We start from the raw sequence: 17,105 nt of genomic DNA on the forward strand, positions 1-17,105 counted from the left end.
GTAATAAGCAGCAATATATTGCTCTGACTTCAAGGCACCGCTGACACGGCACAATGATCTCGGCCGATAACGCTCCTGATCTGAGCTGTCTTCCCTCCCTGAGCTGAGGGAGACCAGGGCATCTGATTGCCCTCACTTCAAGGCACCATGGCACCTCCTTTCCCCTGGCACTGAGGCGGAGCAGCTTTTCTCAGCAGGAAAGCAGCAGCAGTCACAGTGGACGTGCATCTTCTCTAGCTGCTCCGCTGATGGTGACTTGATGTGCCCCCTATCCCCATCCCCTTCCACTCAAACCATGCAGTGGGGGTGACTCTTCTCCTTCCTCCCCCCACCCCACCCCCACTTGCCTGATTTTTGTGATGGCTCCTTCCCTCATCCCCACGCCTGACCTCCAAATTCAGACATGGTGATATATTGGAATATCACAATGTTTAGCCACTGATACATCACAATGTTGACAACCAGATATCACGCAGCCCTAGTCTGTTTTTTAGTATATCTAAAATCCTTTGCTTATTGGGGCTACCTCACATTTTGTTCAAAAAATTGCTTTGCAGAGTTATCAACATTAGGGGGTTCATGGCTTGGCTTTTGAAAAATAGGGGGTCCTCAGTAATTAGCAAATTGTGAGCCGCTGCTTTACATAATTCACATGTTTATAAGCCGCACTTTCATCAGAATATATTGAGGCGCTATACAACGTACAGAGGGACGCAGGTGGCGCTGTGGGTAAAACCTCAGTGCCTAGGACTTGCCGATCGCATGGTCGGTGGTTCGAATCCCCGCGATGGGGTGAGCTCCCGTCTTTCGGTCCCAGCTCCTGCCCACCTAGCAGTTTGAAAGCACCCCTAAGTGCAAGTAGCTAAATAGGTACCACTTTATAGCGGGAAGGTAAACAGTGTTTCCGTGTGCTGCGCTGGTGCTGGCTCGCCAGAGCAGCTTCGTCACGCTGGCCACGTGACCCGGAAGTGTCTCCAGACAGCGCTGGCTCCTGGCCTCTTAAGTGAGATGGGCGCACAACCCTAGAGTCGGACACGACTGGCCCGTACGGGCAGGGGTACCTTTACCTTTACTTATACAACGTACAAGAACGAAATCAGCAAGAAGCATCAGTATAACATCAGCCAAGACTTGGGTCTGGGCAGCTGGCGGCCCCTGAGCTAGGCTGTTCCAGGGCTCCCTTGCCCCCTGCCAGCTTCACCTGGGCTTTGAAAGGGTGCTGCCAGCTGCTTTTTGCCCGGGTGAGCCTGGCTGGGGCTTCTCATGGTAGCACAGCTGCTGTTGATTGCTTCCTTTCCATCTCGCCCTCCTATTAGTTTCTGGCAGGACACAGAAAAGCTTGAGCTCAAAGACACACTGCTGGCATCCTGGGTGAGCAGGCCTGGCCAAGAACTAGCAGCCATGTGCCTTTGAGAAGAGCACAGAGCTGGCTTGCCCTGCCTCTCGCTCTCCCTAACATAAGCCACCCCTGGGGTACTCATCGCAGCAAGGAAGGGCCCGTTCCCCCTTTGGGAGAGAAGGGCAATGACCACCCCACTCTCCCTGGGACATGGGGAGGGGCTTTGTGCCGCCCTTGGTCTTGGGCCTTCAAGCACCAGCTTTTCCTAAGGCAGAATCAAGGAAAGTGCAGCAGCAACACACATCAGAACAAGAAAGCCCAAAGCTGCCGCTTTTCATGCTTATTCTTCCTACGATTAGTCTAGTGGCAGCTTCTGTCAGATCTGGGAAATGAATGGGGGGGGGAGGGGGGTCAACACCCTCTGCCCCCGGCCCAAGTGGCTGTTGCGGTCGAAATCTGAATCCCCATGACTGCTTTAAGGTACTCCTGCTACTATCAGTTTGTGAACGAGATCTGATCATGGAGTGACCCGAATCCCTGTGCCTTGGCCCGCAGGCCCTCTGAGCCTTGCACCCCAGAGGGAGAAGTCCTACCTTTTGGCTTCTCAGGAGAGGTGGGCTGTCCTTGGCCTCCAGAGGGTCTGGTGGAAGTGACCTCTGACTGGGAGAACCTTTCCTGGCCTGGCTTTGAGGGCCCCTTTCCATCTCTGGCAGGGATCCCTTCTTCCTCCACTGCCGCCGCCACTGCCGCTGCTATTGCATGTTTCTCAGGCCTCCTGACCTGCATGGGCTCTGTCCTCCCTCCCTCCCTCCCTCTCTCGCTTGTGCTCTTGCTGCTGCTGCTGCTGCTTCTTGCCGAACCGTCTCCTGGCTGCCAACACTTTGCATGAGGCCCCAGCTCTGCCTGTCCTCCCATCCTTCAGGGCGCACAGAGAGCAACGGACGTCCAGCTGAGCGACTCTCCTTTCTCTTGGGCTCCTGGCGGCAGGTCTTGGCTTGCCTGGCTTGTTTGTGAGTCGGAAGGCAGTGCCGGGGGACTCCTCTTGTCCCAGGGGGGCTCCCCTTCCTCGTGATGATACGGCTCAGCAGCCTGGAAGAGAAGAGAAGACGGGGCTGCGTTGTGTCTTGTCCCTGAAGCCGCTTGCCCCTTGGCCCTGGGGGTGGGGGGCAGGTTCTTTCTCCAGCTGGCACCCCCCCCCCAAGTATATACGACATTTCAGCATGCTTAAATCTCTCTTGGCCCCCTTTTGGTCTCTTGAAAACAGAGCTGGGTTCAGAACAGCCGAAGGTGGCAGCAGGTAAATCTCCGTTGATGAGATTAGGGAGCTCTTTGCAGCACAGCTCTGCCTTGCTAATCGGGTTACTGGCTCCCTCTGGCTGTGCTTTTTTAGTGACAGATGGTCCCCGTGGTCCCAGAGGGAGAGCCCCCAGAGAGCCCCCCCCTGCCTGCCCCAACCTATTAACCCTCCCCTCCCCCAGCTCTACCATCTGTCTCCCCGCCCGGAAGGAGCCTCTCTGCTCCTGGTGTCTGCCTTCTAGGCATGGTGGCCTCTCCCTGGTGACAGGGAGCACCAGGGCAGGCTGCCTAGTGGCTAGCGCAGCAGGGCCCTCTCCAGCCCTCTGCTCGGCAGGTGAGGCTGAAGGACCAAGGGCGGGGCCTGGGCAGTGAAGGACCTGCGAAAGGACTGCTGAGCGAATGCTAGAAAGAGCATCTGGACGGCCTCGTGGGCCTTCTAGCAGCAACCTTACATCACTTCTCTCCTCCTGGGGAGGAGTGGGTCTCTGACCCCAGTGGCATTCTCTGGTTCTGTTCCCAAAATGCATCCAGTGCTCCCCCTTCCCACTGGGGGGCAGACAGGAAGCGCCAAACTGGACTGGGGGAAACTCCTGCTTAGGTAGATGGTGGTCAGTGAATGATGGGTGCAAGGTGGTGGAGTTGCAGGAGGCCAGTTATGCACCCAAAAGCTTTTCCACCACCCTCATCCCCCGTTGGGGTATCTCTGAAATGCACTCTGGCATCCAGGCGATCCCCTTGCTCCCCCCACCCTCTCCCAGACTGGCAGTGGGCGGTGAGCTCTCTGTGGTAGCTGTCCTAGGTAGGAGAGCCTGTTCCCTGGGACGCAGGGATGCTTGTCTAGGACCCGGAGGGTGCTATTTTTGGAAGCCAGAAGGGGCTGTGTTGGGTCTTCAGAATGGAGCCCTGGTGCCTTACGTACCTCTTTGCTCTCACCTGAGATCAGCAGGGGCGGGGATGGAATTATAAAAAATAAAACAGGCAACTCTACACAGGTTGTAAGATTGAGTTGGGCCAGATGTGCAGAATGCATATAGCCCTTTTGGTGTCGGGATCCTGACTCACTGAGCAATGGGCCATTCTCTGCACACAGAAGGTCCTTGGCTCAGTGCCCAGCACCTCCCAGTTAGAAGTATCAGGAGGCAGGGAAGAAAACGTTTTTTGCAAGAGACCCTGGAGAGCTGTTTCTGCCCTGTGCTGGACGGACACACGTAGCCTGGCTTGGTGTTCAGGCAGCCTTCTGTGAGCTTCTCTTCTGCCTGGCGCTTTGTTTCCTTAGTTTGCTGGTACAGACTGTTTCCCTCTTTGTCCCAGCTGCCCCCCCCCCCCCCGTTGGCTGCTGAAAGCGAAGGGCCTTGTCTCCATGCAGCCAGCAGCGGCCTCTCTGGGGTGCTCTCCTGTTGTTCCAGCGCCCTGCCTGGGCCTTTGGGACTTGGTGTCATCTTGCAGAGCTCTGCTCTTCTGAGCTCCTTTTATCAGGTCAGCACTGATTGCAGCTTCCCGGCGCCTTAATGGCTGCTCTGCCAGGGCGTCCTCATTGGGAGCTCACTTTTGAGTCAGAGATCTTGCTTGTCAAGGGAGCTGCTTTGCCCGGGAGAGGAAAGACAGGGGCTTGTACCCAGCAGAGTCTCATTTGTGCAAGGACTTTTCTCTGAGCAACAGAACTTCTCCTCCTCCCTCTCCTTGTCTCCTTCCCATGCACAGGGAGACAAGGAGAAAGGAAAGTTCCTTTGTGTAAGTGGAAGAAGTCCTGTGAACAGAGCAGCTTCGTCGAATACAATGTGGTCTTTCTGTTAGCGTTGTGCTTGCAGCATTGTGATACCTGGCCTGGAGTAGATTCCAGGTGAAACATGCTGCCAGCTTAAAAGGCTTCAGTGAAGTGGTGCTCCTGGCATAGGCTTTGAGCTTCAGCAGAAGTCCCACATGGGCGTGGCGCCATGGTAGCCTTTCCCAATCCCCTGGGAGATGCTGAGCATTCTCCTGGCTCCAGGTCACCAAGCCCAGCTCTCTGCAGAGTGTGGGGATCCTGTGGCCTGGCCCCTTTCCCCAGCCAGCTGCCTTGGCAGTAAAGGCAGCCCACAACTCTGCCTTGTCTGCGCCCGCTTGGAAGCTTCCCCGCCACAACTTGTTTCCACAAAAGAGACAGGATCCCAGGAAGCTGCTCTTTACCAAGTCAGACCATTGCTCCATCCTCAGTACTGTCCACACTGACTGGCAGTGGCCCTGCAGGATTTCTCCAGGCTGTAGCCTCTCTCAGCCCTACCAGGAAACGCTGGGGATTGAACCTAGGACATTCTGCACACCAAGCAGTTGCTCCAGTACTGAGCTGCAGCCCTTCCGATCCTCCCAAAGTTCGGTCTTTGGGGCAGCTGATCTTCAGGCAGTAGTTGAGATGAGGAGGCATTTTCAACGAAGTGCTCCTGCCAGCTTGCCACAAATACTCCCCAGCCCCTTGTGCCAGTTGCCGCTGTCCTCTCCCCAAGGAGAGGGGCTGAGCTGTCTATGGTTCTTAACGGTGAAAACTCCCTGTGGGTGACCAGCATCATGGCTTGGCTCTGCTTTCTCTGGGAGGATGAGAAACAGCTTCTCTAGCCCAGTGTTTCCCAACCTTTTTTGGGCAAAGGCACACTTGTTTCATGAAAAAAATCTCGAGGCACACCACCATTAGAAAATGTTAAAAAATTTAACTCTGTGCCTATATTGACTACCGTATTTTTCGCCCCATAGGACGCACCGCCCCATAAGACGCACCTAATTTTTTGGGGGGAGAATAAAGAAAAAAAAAATTTTCCCCTCCCCAGGCACGGGGCAGGCGCGGGGGAAGCCCAAGCTTCCCCCGACCCCAGCCCCCAGAACAGCCTGATATCCGCAAGCCTAGGGAGCCACACTGGTCTCCCCAGGCTTGCGGAGAGGTGCGTGAAGCCCGGGGGCGCTCTTCAGCGCGCACCAGGCTTCGGGATGCAGGCAGCTCTGCGCTACCCTCCAGAGCCCCGTGCGGCTTCGCGCTGGGATCCGGGGGGTGGCGCGGAGCTGCAAGAAGCCCTGGAGCGCAGGCAGCTTCGCACCACCCTCCGGAGCCCCGCGCGGCTTCGCGCCAGGATCCAGAGGGTGGTGCAGAGCTGCAGGAAGCCCTGGAGCGCAGGCAGCTCCGCACCACCCTCCGCAGCCCCGCGCGGCTTCGCGCCGGGATCCGGGGGGTGGCGCGGAGCTGCAAGAAGCCCTGGAGCGCAGGCAGCTCCGTGCCACCCTCCGCAGCCCCGCGCGGCTTCGAGCCGGGATCCGGGGGTGGCGCGGAGCTGCAAGAAGCCCTGGAGCGCGGGCAGCTCCATGCCACCCTCCGCAGCCTCCTACGGAGGGCGCCCCGTGCTCCGCGCTGCTGGCTGCCGCCCGCAAGCCGTGCACGGGGGGGGGGGAGTTCCCCTGGGCACGCAAGGCTTGCGGACAGCTGCGCGAAGAACGGGGCGTCCTCCGAAGGACGCTCCGCGCTGCAGGCTGCCGCCGCAAGCCTTGCGCGCCGGGGGGGGGAGTTCCCCCAGGCGCCCAAGGCTTGCGGACAGCTGCGCGAAGCACGGGGCGTCCTCCAAAGGGCGCCCCGCGCTCCGCGCTGCAGGCTGCCGCCCGCAAGCCTTGCGCGCCGGGGGGGGGGGTTCCCCCAGGCGCCCAAGGCTTGCGGACAGCTGCGCGAAGCACGGGGCGTCCTCCAAAGGGCGCCCCGCGCTCCGCGCTGCAGGCTGCCGCCCGCAAGCCTTGCGCGCCGGGGGGGGAGTTCCCCCAGGCGCCCAAGGCTTGCGGACAGCTGCACGAAGCACGGGGCGTCCTCCAAAGGGCGCCCCGCGCTCCGCGCTGCAGGTTGCCGCCCCCCCGCCCCGCTTCGGAGCACCGGACCCCCGCCCCGCTGCCCCCGGACCTCTTTTGAAGCAAGGGGCTGCGGGGAGATCGCTTCTCCCCGCAAACCCTTGCTTCAAAAGAGGTCCGGGGGCAGCGCGAAGCGCTTCCCGCAGTCCCCGGACCTCTTTTGAAGCAAGGGGCGGTGGGGAGAAGCGATCTCGGGCGCCGCGGCGCGCAGGCGCACTGCTCGCTCCTCTTTCTGCGCAGGCGCCTTCTCTCGCTCTTTCGCCTCCTTTTCTTTCTCTCTCGATGGTCCGCCTACAAAGGAGCGAGGGAGGCGCCCGCCGTGTTTGGATTTGCATCCAGCAGGAGATGCCGCCGCCGCCCCGCCTCTCCCGCCTCCCTCCCACGGCACACCAGGCAAGGTCTCACGGCACACTGGTGTGCCACGGAACACCGGTTGGGAAACACTGCTCTAGCCACCTTGCCCAAACCCCTCTGGGCTGATCACAAGGGCAAGCCATGAGCCAGTGTGCAGATCTCCTACTGCAACAAATGGGCATTCTTCTTCTTCGAGGATAGATCCTAAATGTCATTTCTTCCCAATGTTTGCTCTTTTTGCATTGTTTGGACTTATTGACCACATTGTCATATTTCACCTTTGGGGCAAGTGCTCACAACCTTCTGCTGCCGTTCTCATTCAGTCCAGTCGCTGTGATTGTGGAGGATCGGTTGGTCCCGAAGCTGAGCTTGTTTTGGGAAGACGACATGGACACTTTGCAAGCCAAGTGGCAAATAAGAAAGAGCTTGGTGTCTTTATTCATAGCTGCCGAAAAGCCTCTTAAAGTTTTGTGAAGGATTTTTATTCATGGTAGCAAAATTAAAGATTCTGAATTTTCTTCCCATTTTATGCAAAAGGCCAGTTTGAGAAAGTATGAGAGAGAGAGAACCAAGGGAAATCCCTGAAACCAAAAGAGGGTCTTCCTCACCTGTATAGTGTGGTGACAGTGCCACTGAAAAAGTTCACTTCTGCCCAATTTTTTGGGCTTCTGCTCATTTTTGCTGCTTTCCCCCCCTTTAATCCCATAGTTGATCTGGAAAGCATCAGTCCCTTTCGCGCATCCCAAAGTCCAGATGGGGAACCTCCAGCCCAGTGTCAGGCAGAAAGGTGGCTAAGTCTGGAAGGAAGTGCCGACGACTCTGGGCCTCCTGAGAACCTGCAGCCTGCTTGATGTAGTGACAGGAGGTTCAGAGGTTCAGAGCGCAGGCATCCCTGTGGACAAGCTTCTTGGGCACTAGTGAGATGGAGAACAAATGGAGCAGGCGGAAAGGAAGGCGGGGGCTGCGCTCCTCTCTCTGGCCTGCCCTGGAGATGCTTCCAGAAGAGCAACCAAGAGGAACATACCCAAAACACTAGAAGGAATAATAATAATAATTAATAATAATTTATTATTTATACCCACCCATCTGGCTGAGTTTCCCCAGCCACTCTGGGCGGCTTCCAATCGAGTGTTAAAACAATACAGCATTGAATATTAAAAACTTCCCTAAACAGGGCTGCCTTCAGATGTCTTTTAAAGATAGGATAGCTGCTTATTTCCTTCACATCTGATGGGAGGGTGTTCCACAGGGCGGGCACCACTACTGAGAAGGCCCTCTGCCTGGTTCCCTGTTACCTCACTTCTCGCAGGGAGGGAACCGCCAGAAGGCCCTCGGAGCTGGACCTCAGTGTCTGGGCAGAACGATGGGGGTGGAGACGCTCCTTCAGGTATACTGGGCAAAGGCCGTTTAGGGCTTTCAAGGTCAGCACCTTTAAAGTTTGCATTATAGCCCGTTATGACATGAGCAGCATCAAGTAACACAGGCCTCTGCCTGTGGTGAAGTGTCTGAGTGACAGCTGTCATTTAGTTTGGTTCATAATAATTCTCAGCATGAGATCATCTACTCTGTGATGCTCAGGTTGGTACAATTGCTGAAATCAGGGCTAGGGGGCTTCCTTGGCACCCGATATTTCATACATATTCCACAGTCCTCCAGAGGCATCTGTGCTGCGTCCGTCTTCTCCTGTGTCCTGGAGACCCTGGTGGTCAACTTGCCCATGGCATGGGACCTTCCCCACAAGCAGACAGGACTCCTCCATGGGTCCAGCTTCAAGTCACGTCGTGTCTTCCTAAAGCCATCCCTTCTTAACGTTGGATTTTGTGCTCCTGTGCTGCATGTGTGTGTTGCCTCTTTGTTTTTCTGCCTGCGATGGTGAGCAAAGGACTTGGCTTGACTGATGGATCCTTTGATGACGGCGGGGTGGCGGGTGCAGTTGTGCCCAAGTCCTGGCAAATGAGATCCTGTCCTCCGCGAGATCCCTGAAGCGAGTTGTGGAACGGAGGAGGAGGGAGCTCCCGGAGACTAAGACCAGCCCCTTTGCTTTCCCCGGGAGAAGGGAGAGGGAGGGAAGCACCAAGAAGCCTTTTAATTAGCCGGGGAGACAGCTGAGCCGAAGGCGTTGCTAAGTGACAAGGAGCCCCTCGCCTGTCCCCGAGAGGCGCATCCCTTTCTCTTCCCTCCTCTTCTCACTTTGCCGAAGAAAAGGCTCCGTCTCCGGTTCTGCAGTCGCAGCAGCGGCGCGTCTGGATCAGAGATCTGCCTGCGAGGAACTCGGGGGAGGGAGGGGATGATCCAGGAGTGGTGATGTAATGAGCAGCCGGGGCGGTGGTTGGAGGCCAGTGGCGAAAGGATGTGCGGCCCACGGTGCTGGCTGCTGGGGTGCTCCTGGGCTCCCGAGCCCCTGTAATTGCCCCGAGGTCTGAGAGGAGCCGCCGGGGCCGGACTGCCGGGCTGGAGGACAGCGGAGGGAAGACGACGGAGCTGCAGCCATTTGCAAGATCTCCTGGACAGGCTGTGCTGCTTGGGAGTGCTGCATTGTTGTGATTGAATGGTCTAATATTCTGCCTGCCTCTTTCTCTCTCCCTCTGTCTCTGCCTTCCTCTTTTCTGTCTCTGCCTCTTATCTCCTGCAACCATGAAGCAGGCCGCAACTGCACGGAAGGTACAGTCTAATGCAAATGTTGCTGCTGCTGCTGCTGCTGCTTCTAAACCATTTTGTTTGCTGAAACGATTTTTTTTTGGGGGGGGGTTGTCATTTTGAGTTTGTCTCCTTCATGCGGGCCATGGGGAGGAGGAGTGTGGAGCTGCTGGAAGGGGGTTGGAGACGGCACATGTGTGGATCTAAGGCGCGATGTGCTTGCATTTCATTCCCCATCTTCCTGAGTTTGAGTTCCCCTCCCTCTTCATCTCCTTGGTGTTGCATGCAGCATATATATTTTTTTACCTCCAAGCAGCCTGGAGGGCCAGTGTTGCTGCTGCTGCCGCTGCTGCCGCTGCCCGGGGACCGGGGCCGGGGAAGAGGGGGTTGCCTGCTCTGGGAAAGTTGCCCGTGAACTGCTCTCTCTTGTCTTCTTCTCCGCCGGATCAGCCATTTTCCTCGGCTTCTCACACTTCTGGCTAATTTGACAGTCTTCACTGTCAGGAGCTTGCCCTCCTCCTTCTCTGAGGGGCATTTTGCTCTTCGGGCTGCACAGTCCGTCCCCTCCGCTTTGCCCATGCCATCGCTGGGGTCTTCTGCATGCAAGGCTAAGCGTGTGAGCAGTTGAGAGGCAAATGTGCAAGTTTCCTGCCGCAGCAGGGATGCTGCGCAGCCTGGCTTACGTGACGGGAAATGTGCCCAGTGCCCGATTCTGGGCCATTGGGCTGGCCAGACTGGGGTGAGGTGCTGCTGCCTGTTGGCTATTTTGAGAGGTGCCTTTAAAATCCAGCAGAAGGGGAGCCTTGGCGGAGGCCAGCTCTTGAGGTCCTGCTCGCTGCCCCCGGTCATGCCAGGGATTCTTCTGGCGCCCACATTGCCTGGCTGTTCAGGCCCTGGGGCACTGATGCCGCTGCTTTGATGCCCTTGCTCCTGCCCTTGCCCCTATTTTGGCTAGTTTTGGTTTTCATCCATCTTGTGCTACGCTGCTGAGAGATGTTATTTATTTAAGGCGGTATAGAAATAGATCCCAATAAATTAATGCCCCCCTGGCATTTGCGGGGGCCTCTTTAATCCTCCCCGTCCTGCTTTGGAATAAGGAGGCTTTGCACGGCTGCAGTGACGGGATTTGTTTCCTGGCAAATGCCCTTTTGGGGTGTGATGACCTCGCCTTGCATGCCTCAGGCTCCCTCGGCTTCTTCTCGTGGTTATTGAACTAGGCAGGAGGCTTGGTGGACAGCGGTCACTGTAGGGGAAAGCATGCAGCTCAGCTGTTGGAAAGCCGCAGAAAGTTGATTCCAGCAGGTTTGTCCCCAGTTGCGGACTTGAGGCTGGTCCTGGAGCCATGGTAGGCCATAATATTGCAAGAAGGAAGGAAGGAAGGAAGGAAGGAAGGAGTTGTGTCAGGTGGTACAGGGAAGCACAATCAGCTTTGCTTCCAGCGCGTGCAAGTGCTAGGATACACCTTGTGCCTGGACCCGGCATCCTGTGGCACTTGGACAAGGAGACCAGGCAGAGCCAGGCTGCCAGTCACCCATCTCTACCCTGAGGCTTCTCTTGACAGCCCCTTGCCCTGTATGCAGACAGAAAAGGCACTGAATTGGAGTTCCTGGCACCCCAGCTGGGATTTCCGCCCGCCCCCAGTCTAAGGAAGTAGCCTGAAGCTGTGTACATGAAAGCAGTCCTGAATCGGCCTTTCTGTGAAAGGGACATGTTGCTCCTTGGGCAATTCTTTTTTGGGGGGAGTGGTGTTTGGAGCCTGAGGCATCTGCTCAATTGCAGGACCACAGAGACTGAAGGCCAGTTTTTGACCTTGCCTGCTTTTGTGTCAGGGCTCTTGCTTTGAAAGGCAGGGCAAGATGGCTGATGTAGATCCCAATTTAGCCCTGGCATGCTGGCCAGTCAGCTGATACAACAAACCAATCTGTATCTTGGGAAAGGCAGGCTCCTTCCTGGAGCGCCAGCTTGGGAAGTCACTCCTGGGCTGCAGGAGGGAGGGTGGGGCCAGGTGTGGGCCGGTGGCTTGCTTGCCTAGGCTGGGTCACCTCATCATGGTCTGGGTCTTCAAGAAAGAAAGCTAAATGGAGGGAATCATAGTTGAACTTGCAGCGTCTGCACCTGGAAAACTCATGCCCATTCAGACTGAAATGCAGCCCTTCATCCATCTCTCTCTTTTAAAATGTGTTTATTCCTGTGTGTGTCTTGAAGAAGACTGCTTTGCTCCCCAAAAGTTTCCCACTCAAGAACTATGCAAGGAACGTGAACCACGGCTTGCTGCCTGCACCACGAGAGCCTAAGATTGCGTCTTGGGTTTAATGGGTGGCTGTAGATGTCGCTGATATTCATGGACTTCATAGGTCATGGGTTGAATGCCTCGTGGAGGGCAGGATGAGGTGGGCGAAAAGGGCACCAAGCCGTTGTTGTCCTTGCGTTGGAGCGTGGCTGCAGCTGGCCTTTCCATAGCCAGAAACAGGTGGGCTGAAATCATCCGCTCTGGATGGGGAGAGCACCTGCCTCGGGTGGGGCTGGAGAGGGTGTTGCTGCAGCTGAGAGGCAGGCAGGGAGGCCGCCTTGTCCAGCCTGGGACAGGGCAGGGAAAAGCCTTGTTGCTGGTGCTCTGCTGTGGCTGCTGGGCATACATCTCCTCTTCCGAAGAGGCATTTCCTCCTTGGAGCCTGGGGCAGAGCGGCTTTTAGGGGGAGGAAAATTTGCGCAACAGCATCAGGTATTCAGATTCTGGCACTCCACTTGCATATTGCACATCATTCCTGCTGGCTGCAACCTTTGGCTTGTCCTTGGCACACAGTTAGGCTGTTTGGTCCTGGTCCTGTAGGAGCTGCGAAGCCACGATGAGGCGGGCAAGGCACTGGCGCATTGGGGGGTGGGGCGTGCTCTGTATTTTTTTAATATTTATATTAACGTGGTGCACCTGAAGCAGCAGAACCAGACGCTTTCACCTGCCTCACCTGCCAGAAAACATGTCTCTCCAGTCACAGCAGGCGCTGTAACTCTCCTGTGGTTGGACTTTACTCCCAAAGGCTCCCTCCTCCGCTGTCTCCTGAGACAGAAGGATGCCAACCGTATATGAACAAAACTTAAGCTCTGCCCTTCTGGTGCATTTATTCTGGCCGGATTGCAACCAGTGGGATCCCAGTGATGTTCTCACAATGGCCATCTTAGGGTTGGGTGGAAGTAGACCTTCCCCTCCGAGACGTGGACTGCTCTCCTTACCCACTTGGCCAAGCGCCCTCTGACTGCGTTCACCAGCCAGGAAGGACTGTGGCTTAGTGGCAGAGGACATGCTTTGCATGCCTGATGTCCCTGGTTCAGTGCCCTGCTTCTCCAGGTAGGGCTGGGGCTGAAACTCTGGAGAGCGTCTGCCAGGTGCTGGGCACAGTGCTGATCTAGATAGACCCGTGGCCCGACTCCCAAGAAGGCACGTCCTTAGGCTGGTCTCACCACACTTCAGGGATCTCGACCACATCCTTCTGCTAAAGCAGAGGCTCTCCCCCTAGGAAGCCTTCCTCCATCAAGAGGGGCATTCAGCCCAGTGACTGTCCGTTAAAGGTAAAGGGTAAAGGGACCCCTGACCATTAGGTCCAGTCATGGCCGACTCTGGGGTTGCAGCGCTCATCTCGCTTTACTGACCGAGGGAGCTGGAGTACAGCTTCCGGGTCATGTGGCCAGCATGACTAAGCCGCTTCTGGTGAACCAGAGCAGCGCACAGAAACGCCGTTTACCTTCCCGCCGGAGCGGTACCTATTTATCTACTTGCACTTTGACGTGCTTTCGAACTGCTAGGTGGGCAGGAGCAGGGACCGAGCAACGGGAGCTCACCCCGTCGCGGGGATTCGAACCGCCGACCTTCTGATCGGCAAGCCCTAGGCTCTGTGGTTTAACGCACAGCGCCACCCGCGTCCGTTAGATGGTCCCAAAGACCCTACGCAAACTGCCCAGGGCAAAAGATATGCGAGGGCAACTGTGGAGAAAGCAGCCTTGAAGTTCAGGTTTGCCACTCTCAGAGATACAGGCCACACCTGGCCTGACTCTGCAGGCACACAGGCAAGAGCTGGGAATGGAAAGAGCCTGAGCTGTGCACCCCAGAGGCAGAAAGTTGGCTACCAGTCCCCCCTGCTCCCCCCCCCCAGCCCCAAGTTCCAGCTGAGCACTTTGTTCTTCGGAAGTTTGTTCTGCAGGGAGAACAAGGGGCGCTTGAGAGGCTGGCCTTTGCACGCTTGGCAGGACGCTCCATCTTAGCAGCAGGGGAGAAGGGACAATGCCTGACAATGGGGACTTTGTTGGCTTCCTCTTTTGCCCGGAGGCGCCAGCCTTGGCTGTCAGCAAAGCCTCTGGGCACAGGCGGCTGGCAAGTTGGGGGCTGGAGCTCCGGGAGAGGAGGGCAGAGCAAGGGGAGGGGTAGCTGCAGCCCCCAGGGGTGTTTTGCAGGTGGCAGAGCGGCGGGGGCACCGTCCTGCAGCCCTCTCAGAGCTGCACCCCAGGATAGTTCTGCACTGCCATGTGCTGTCTCAGTGTTTCAGCAAGATGGGAAGGGCAGCTGCCTCCTCCTCAATCGCGTGGATCGGGGCCTTGTGGGTGTCATCAGCCTGCCCAGAGCTTAATAGCAGAGCAGGGATGTCCAGCTTTCGGCCCAGGCATCTCCAGCTGGGACTCCCCTCTGCCAGGGAGCTCCTTCATGTGAGTGGAGGCGCTGAGTCCTCTGCAGGATCCGTCCCCTTTCCCCCTCTCTCTTATCCTCTGGGAAGTCAGGATGGCCTTTGACCCCCAGAGCTCCCTAGTGCCTTGAAGGCCCTGGGTAGGGTCAGCTCCAAGCTCTGGCCCGGTTGCAGGTTCCCTTCAAGCTTTCTCTGACTTCACCCGCCTCTGAAGCGAGTCTTGGCTGCTATGAAGTTTGCTGCCTCCTCTGCTTGCAGTGCTCTGTCACTTAATGGATATCCAGGGTGGGGGGCATGGTTTTTGGTCTGCCACCTTTTCTTTTTAATTGGAAGTTCAAAAAGTACATAATTATATGTGTACTAAACATGATGAGACGCAAACGAGAGAGGAAAAAGAAAAAGAGAAACAGCACCCGTGGAGAAGGGGAAATAAAGGGAGCAGAGGAAGAAACCCAAAACTGTATACAGTCGTACCTTGGTTTTTGAACAGCTTAGTTCCTGAATGCTTTGGCTCCTGAACGCCACAAACCTGGAAGTGAGAGTTCCGGTTTGCGAACTATTTTTGGAAGCCGAACAGGGCTTTCAATTGGCTGCAGGAGCTTCCTGCAGCCAATCAGAAGCCGCGCTCTGGTTTCCGAACATTTTGGAAGTCAAACGGTCTTCTGAACAGATTCCGTTCGACTTCCAAGGTATGACTGTACTTTACAGAGTTGCTATTGTACTTCGCCAGATCTTGACCCGTTACAGTATTTGTAAGAATGGATTCCAAATACCATTGAATTTGTCTGCGTTTATATGCAAGTTGTTCATACGTTGCAAGTTTCTACAAGTTTTCAATCCAATCATGGAAGGGAGCCGCATTTTTATTTTTCCAATTCGTCAGTGTCCATCCTTTTGCTGTGGCAAGGGCCCCCTTGACTTCAGAGGCAGGGAGGTCTGTCCCTTGTCCAGGAAGAGGAGACCAGGCTGCTCGGGGCGTCCAGCCTCGCAGCACTGGGAGGAGCCCCATCTGGACTGTGCATGAGCAGCAGCTTGGCTTGCGGGTGGGGGGTGGGTGGGTGTCGGGGTGCCAGACTCGCGGAGCTGATGGCGCGCGCACTAACCACTCTCCTGTCTCTCTTCTTCCCTCCGCACTTTGTTCTGTCCTGCCACTGCCGCTGTGTCTCTGTGTCTCCCTGTTCCTGTCTTCCCCATCTGTCTGTCTGCCTGTCTCCTCCTCCTCTGCCTTCTGCTCCTGCCGGCCTCCAGACCACCACCAGGAGGCCCAAGGTGAGAACTGGTGGGCTTTGCGCAGCTCTTTTGAATGCTCTCTGCTGCTGAAGGGTCTGAGGCCCCTCTGAGCTGACCCTTGCTACAACCTCTCTCCTCTGTGGCGGGGTAGGGAGGGCATCTCAGTATATCTCAGCCTCACCTACCTCCGTGGTTGCTGTGGGGATTATATGGGCAGGAGAACCACGGGTGCTCCCTGGAGAAACATGGGATAATGCAAATGAAAAAGCCAGGGCCTTTTCGGCCATGGCCCCAATCTGGTGGAACGCTCTGTCCCAAGAGACCAGGGCCCTGCGGGACTTGACATCTTTCCGCAGGGCCTGCAAGACAGAGCTGTTCCACCAGGCCTTTGGCCAGGGCACAGTCTGACCCCCTCCTTCGACAATCCTCACAGAACTCTAGCCCATGGTTGCCATTAATTTGATTCTGAATTGATTTGATTCTGAATTGATTTTAGAATGTATTTTAATTTATTGATTGTGATTTTATGTAAACTGTGTTACTTTTATTGTTAGCCGCTCTGAGCCCGGCTTCGGCTGGGGAGGGCGGGATATAAATAAATTATTATGATTATGATTATTATTATATGACATGGCATGAGTTTCTCATCTTCTAGCAAGGAGGCCAATTTTAGTGACAAGAGGCATAGTTTGATAAGACGGTAATTTCACATTTTGGGGGCTCTCTGATGTATGCTATCTGGACACAGTGACTTGGTTAATTTTCAACTTGCCCGTTGTCCCCTCCCTCTGATGTGGGCCTTCAGGTGCTCTCCCAGGCAGATTCTTGAAATGTGAGCGGGAATGTGCACCCATATCGCCATCCTGGGCCCAGAGAAGCCAACTGGGCAAATGCAGAGCAGGCCTGTCTGGAGGCAGGCGTGGGAGCAGATCCCACAAAGCCCCATATCTGCCCCTCGGCCGCTTCGATTGATAGAAGTGGCACCGCTGCAGGTGCCACATAATGCCAGTTCTGCACTTGCCATAACTTGATTATTTAGTGTGGCAGTACAAGCACTTTGGAACTCCCTTCCGGTTGAGCTCAAGCAGGTGCCTCCTTCACAGTACCCTTTTCGCCACCTGCTAAAACCAGTCTTCTTTAGACCCAGATGCTTAGAAAGTTGGAGTAATTTTAAAAGTTGAAAGTATTCTAACTTTGGGGTGTTTTGTGTTTTCAAGTGGGTTTTTCTTGATTTTCTTGTTTTACCTTTTCGTAAACCTCTTTGAGGTCCCCCTCCTCCCTTTTTTTTTTACAATAAAGCGGTTTATCCATTTTATGAAATAAATAAAAGACGAGCTGTGAAGCCAGCGTCCCGCTGCAGGGGAGCCTGGCTGAGCAGGACTCCAGGTTGCAGAGCTCTCAGGGGTGAGAAGCACCCCAGCGCCTTCTTGGAATGACCCTTCCCTTGACAGTGTCAGGGTTCCCTTTGAACCAGGGCGGTGCCTTGATTTTAAGGCCAAGTTTCATCCTTGGGATACAAATAGGAATGGCTAAGAGAGTACCCCAGAGCTGGTACAGAGTGCTTTTACCTTCACCACAGCCAGTCCCTATGAGTCAAGCAGGGCTTCCAAAAAATAATGGGGAGTTTTGCTGTCAAAGTAACATTTTTTTACACACACACACACTCTCTCCTCTGCATTGCCCTTAAGTGCCAGAATCTACTCCAACTCCTGCAGATTCCTGGATTC

At 55.7% G+C, this 17,105-nt stretch overlaps 2 protein-coding genes across 11 annotated transcripts in view; one reads left to right on the forward strand and one right to left on the reverse strand.

Annotated features, from left to right (window-relative positions):
* LOC114604465 (uncharacterized) overlaps window positions 1-2,699 on the reverse strand; it is a 44,888-nt gene extending 42,189 nt beyond the window's left edge. The window contains exon 1 of the mRNA XM_077933678.1: window positions 1,933-2,699. The gene's annotated coding sequence lies outside the window, so the exon portion shown is untranslated. The remainder of the gene's footprint in view (window positions 1-1,932) is intronic.
* DCTN1 (dynactin subunit 1) overlaps window positions 1-17,105 on the forward strand; it is a 73,052-nt gene that overhangs the window by 34,919 nt on the left and 21,028 nt on the right. For 3 of the 10 annotated variants that reach the window (XM_077933673.1, XM_028744576.2, XM_077933668.1), the window contains exons 6-7: window positions 9,482-9,502; window positions 15,397-15,417. The exons of 2 other annotated variants lie outside the window; for them this stretch is intronic. In XM_077933673.1, the coding sequence (XP_077789799.1) occupies window positions 9,482-9,502; window positions 15,397-15,417 (42 nt within the window). The remainder of the gene's footprint in view (window positions 1-9,481; window positions 9,503-15,396; window positions 15,418-17,105) is intronic. 5 more of the 10 variants (XM_077933669.1, XM_077933672.1, XM_028744577.2 and 2 more) reach the window with 4 other exon arrangements.

The sequence above is a fragment of the Podarcis muralis genome, chromosome 9 (genome assembly GCF_964188315.1).
Source record: "Podarcis muralis chromosome 9, rPodMur119.hap1.1, whole genome shotgun sequence".
Classification (NCBI taxonomy): Eukaryota; Metazoa; Chordata; class Lepidosauria; order Squamata; family Lacertidae; genus Podarcis; species Podarcis muralis.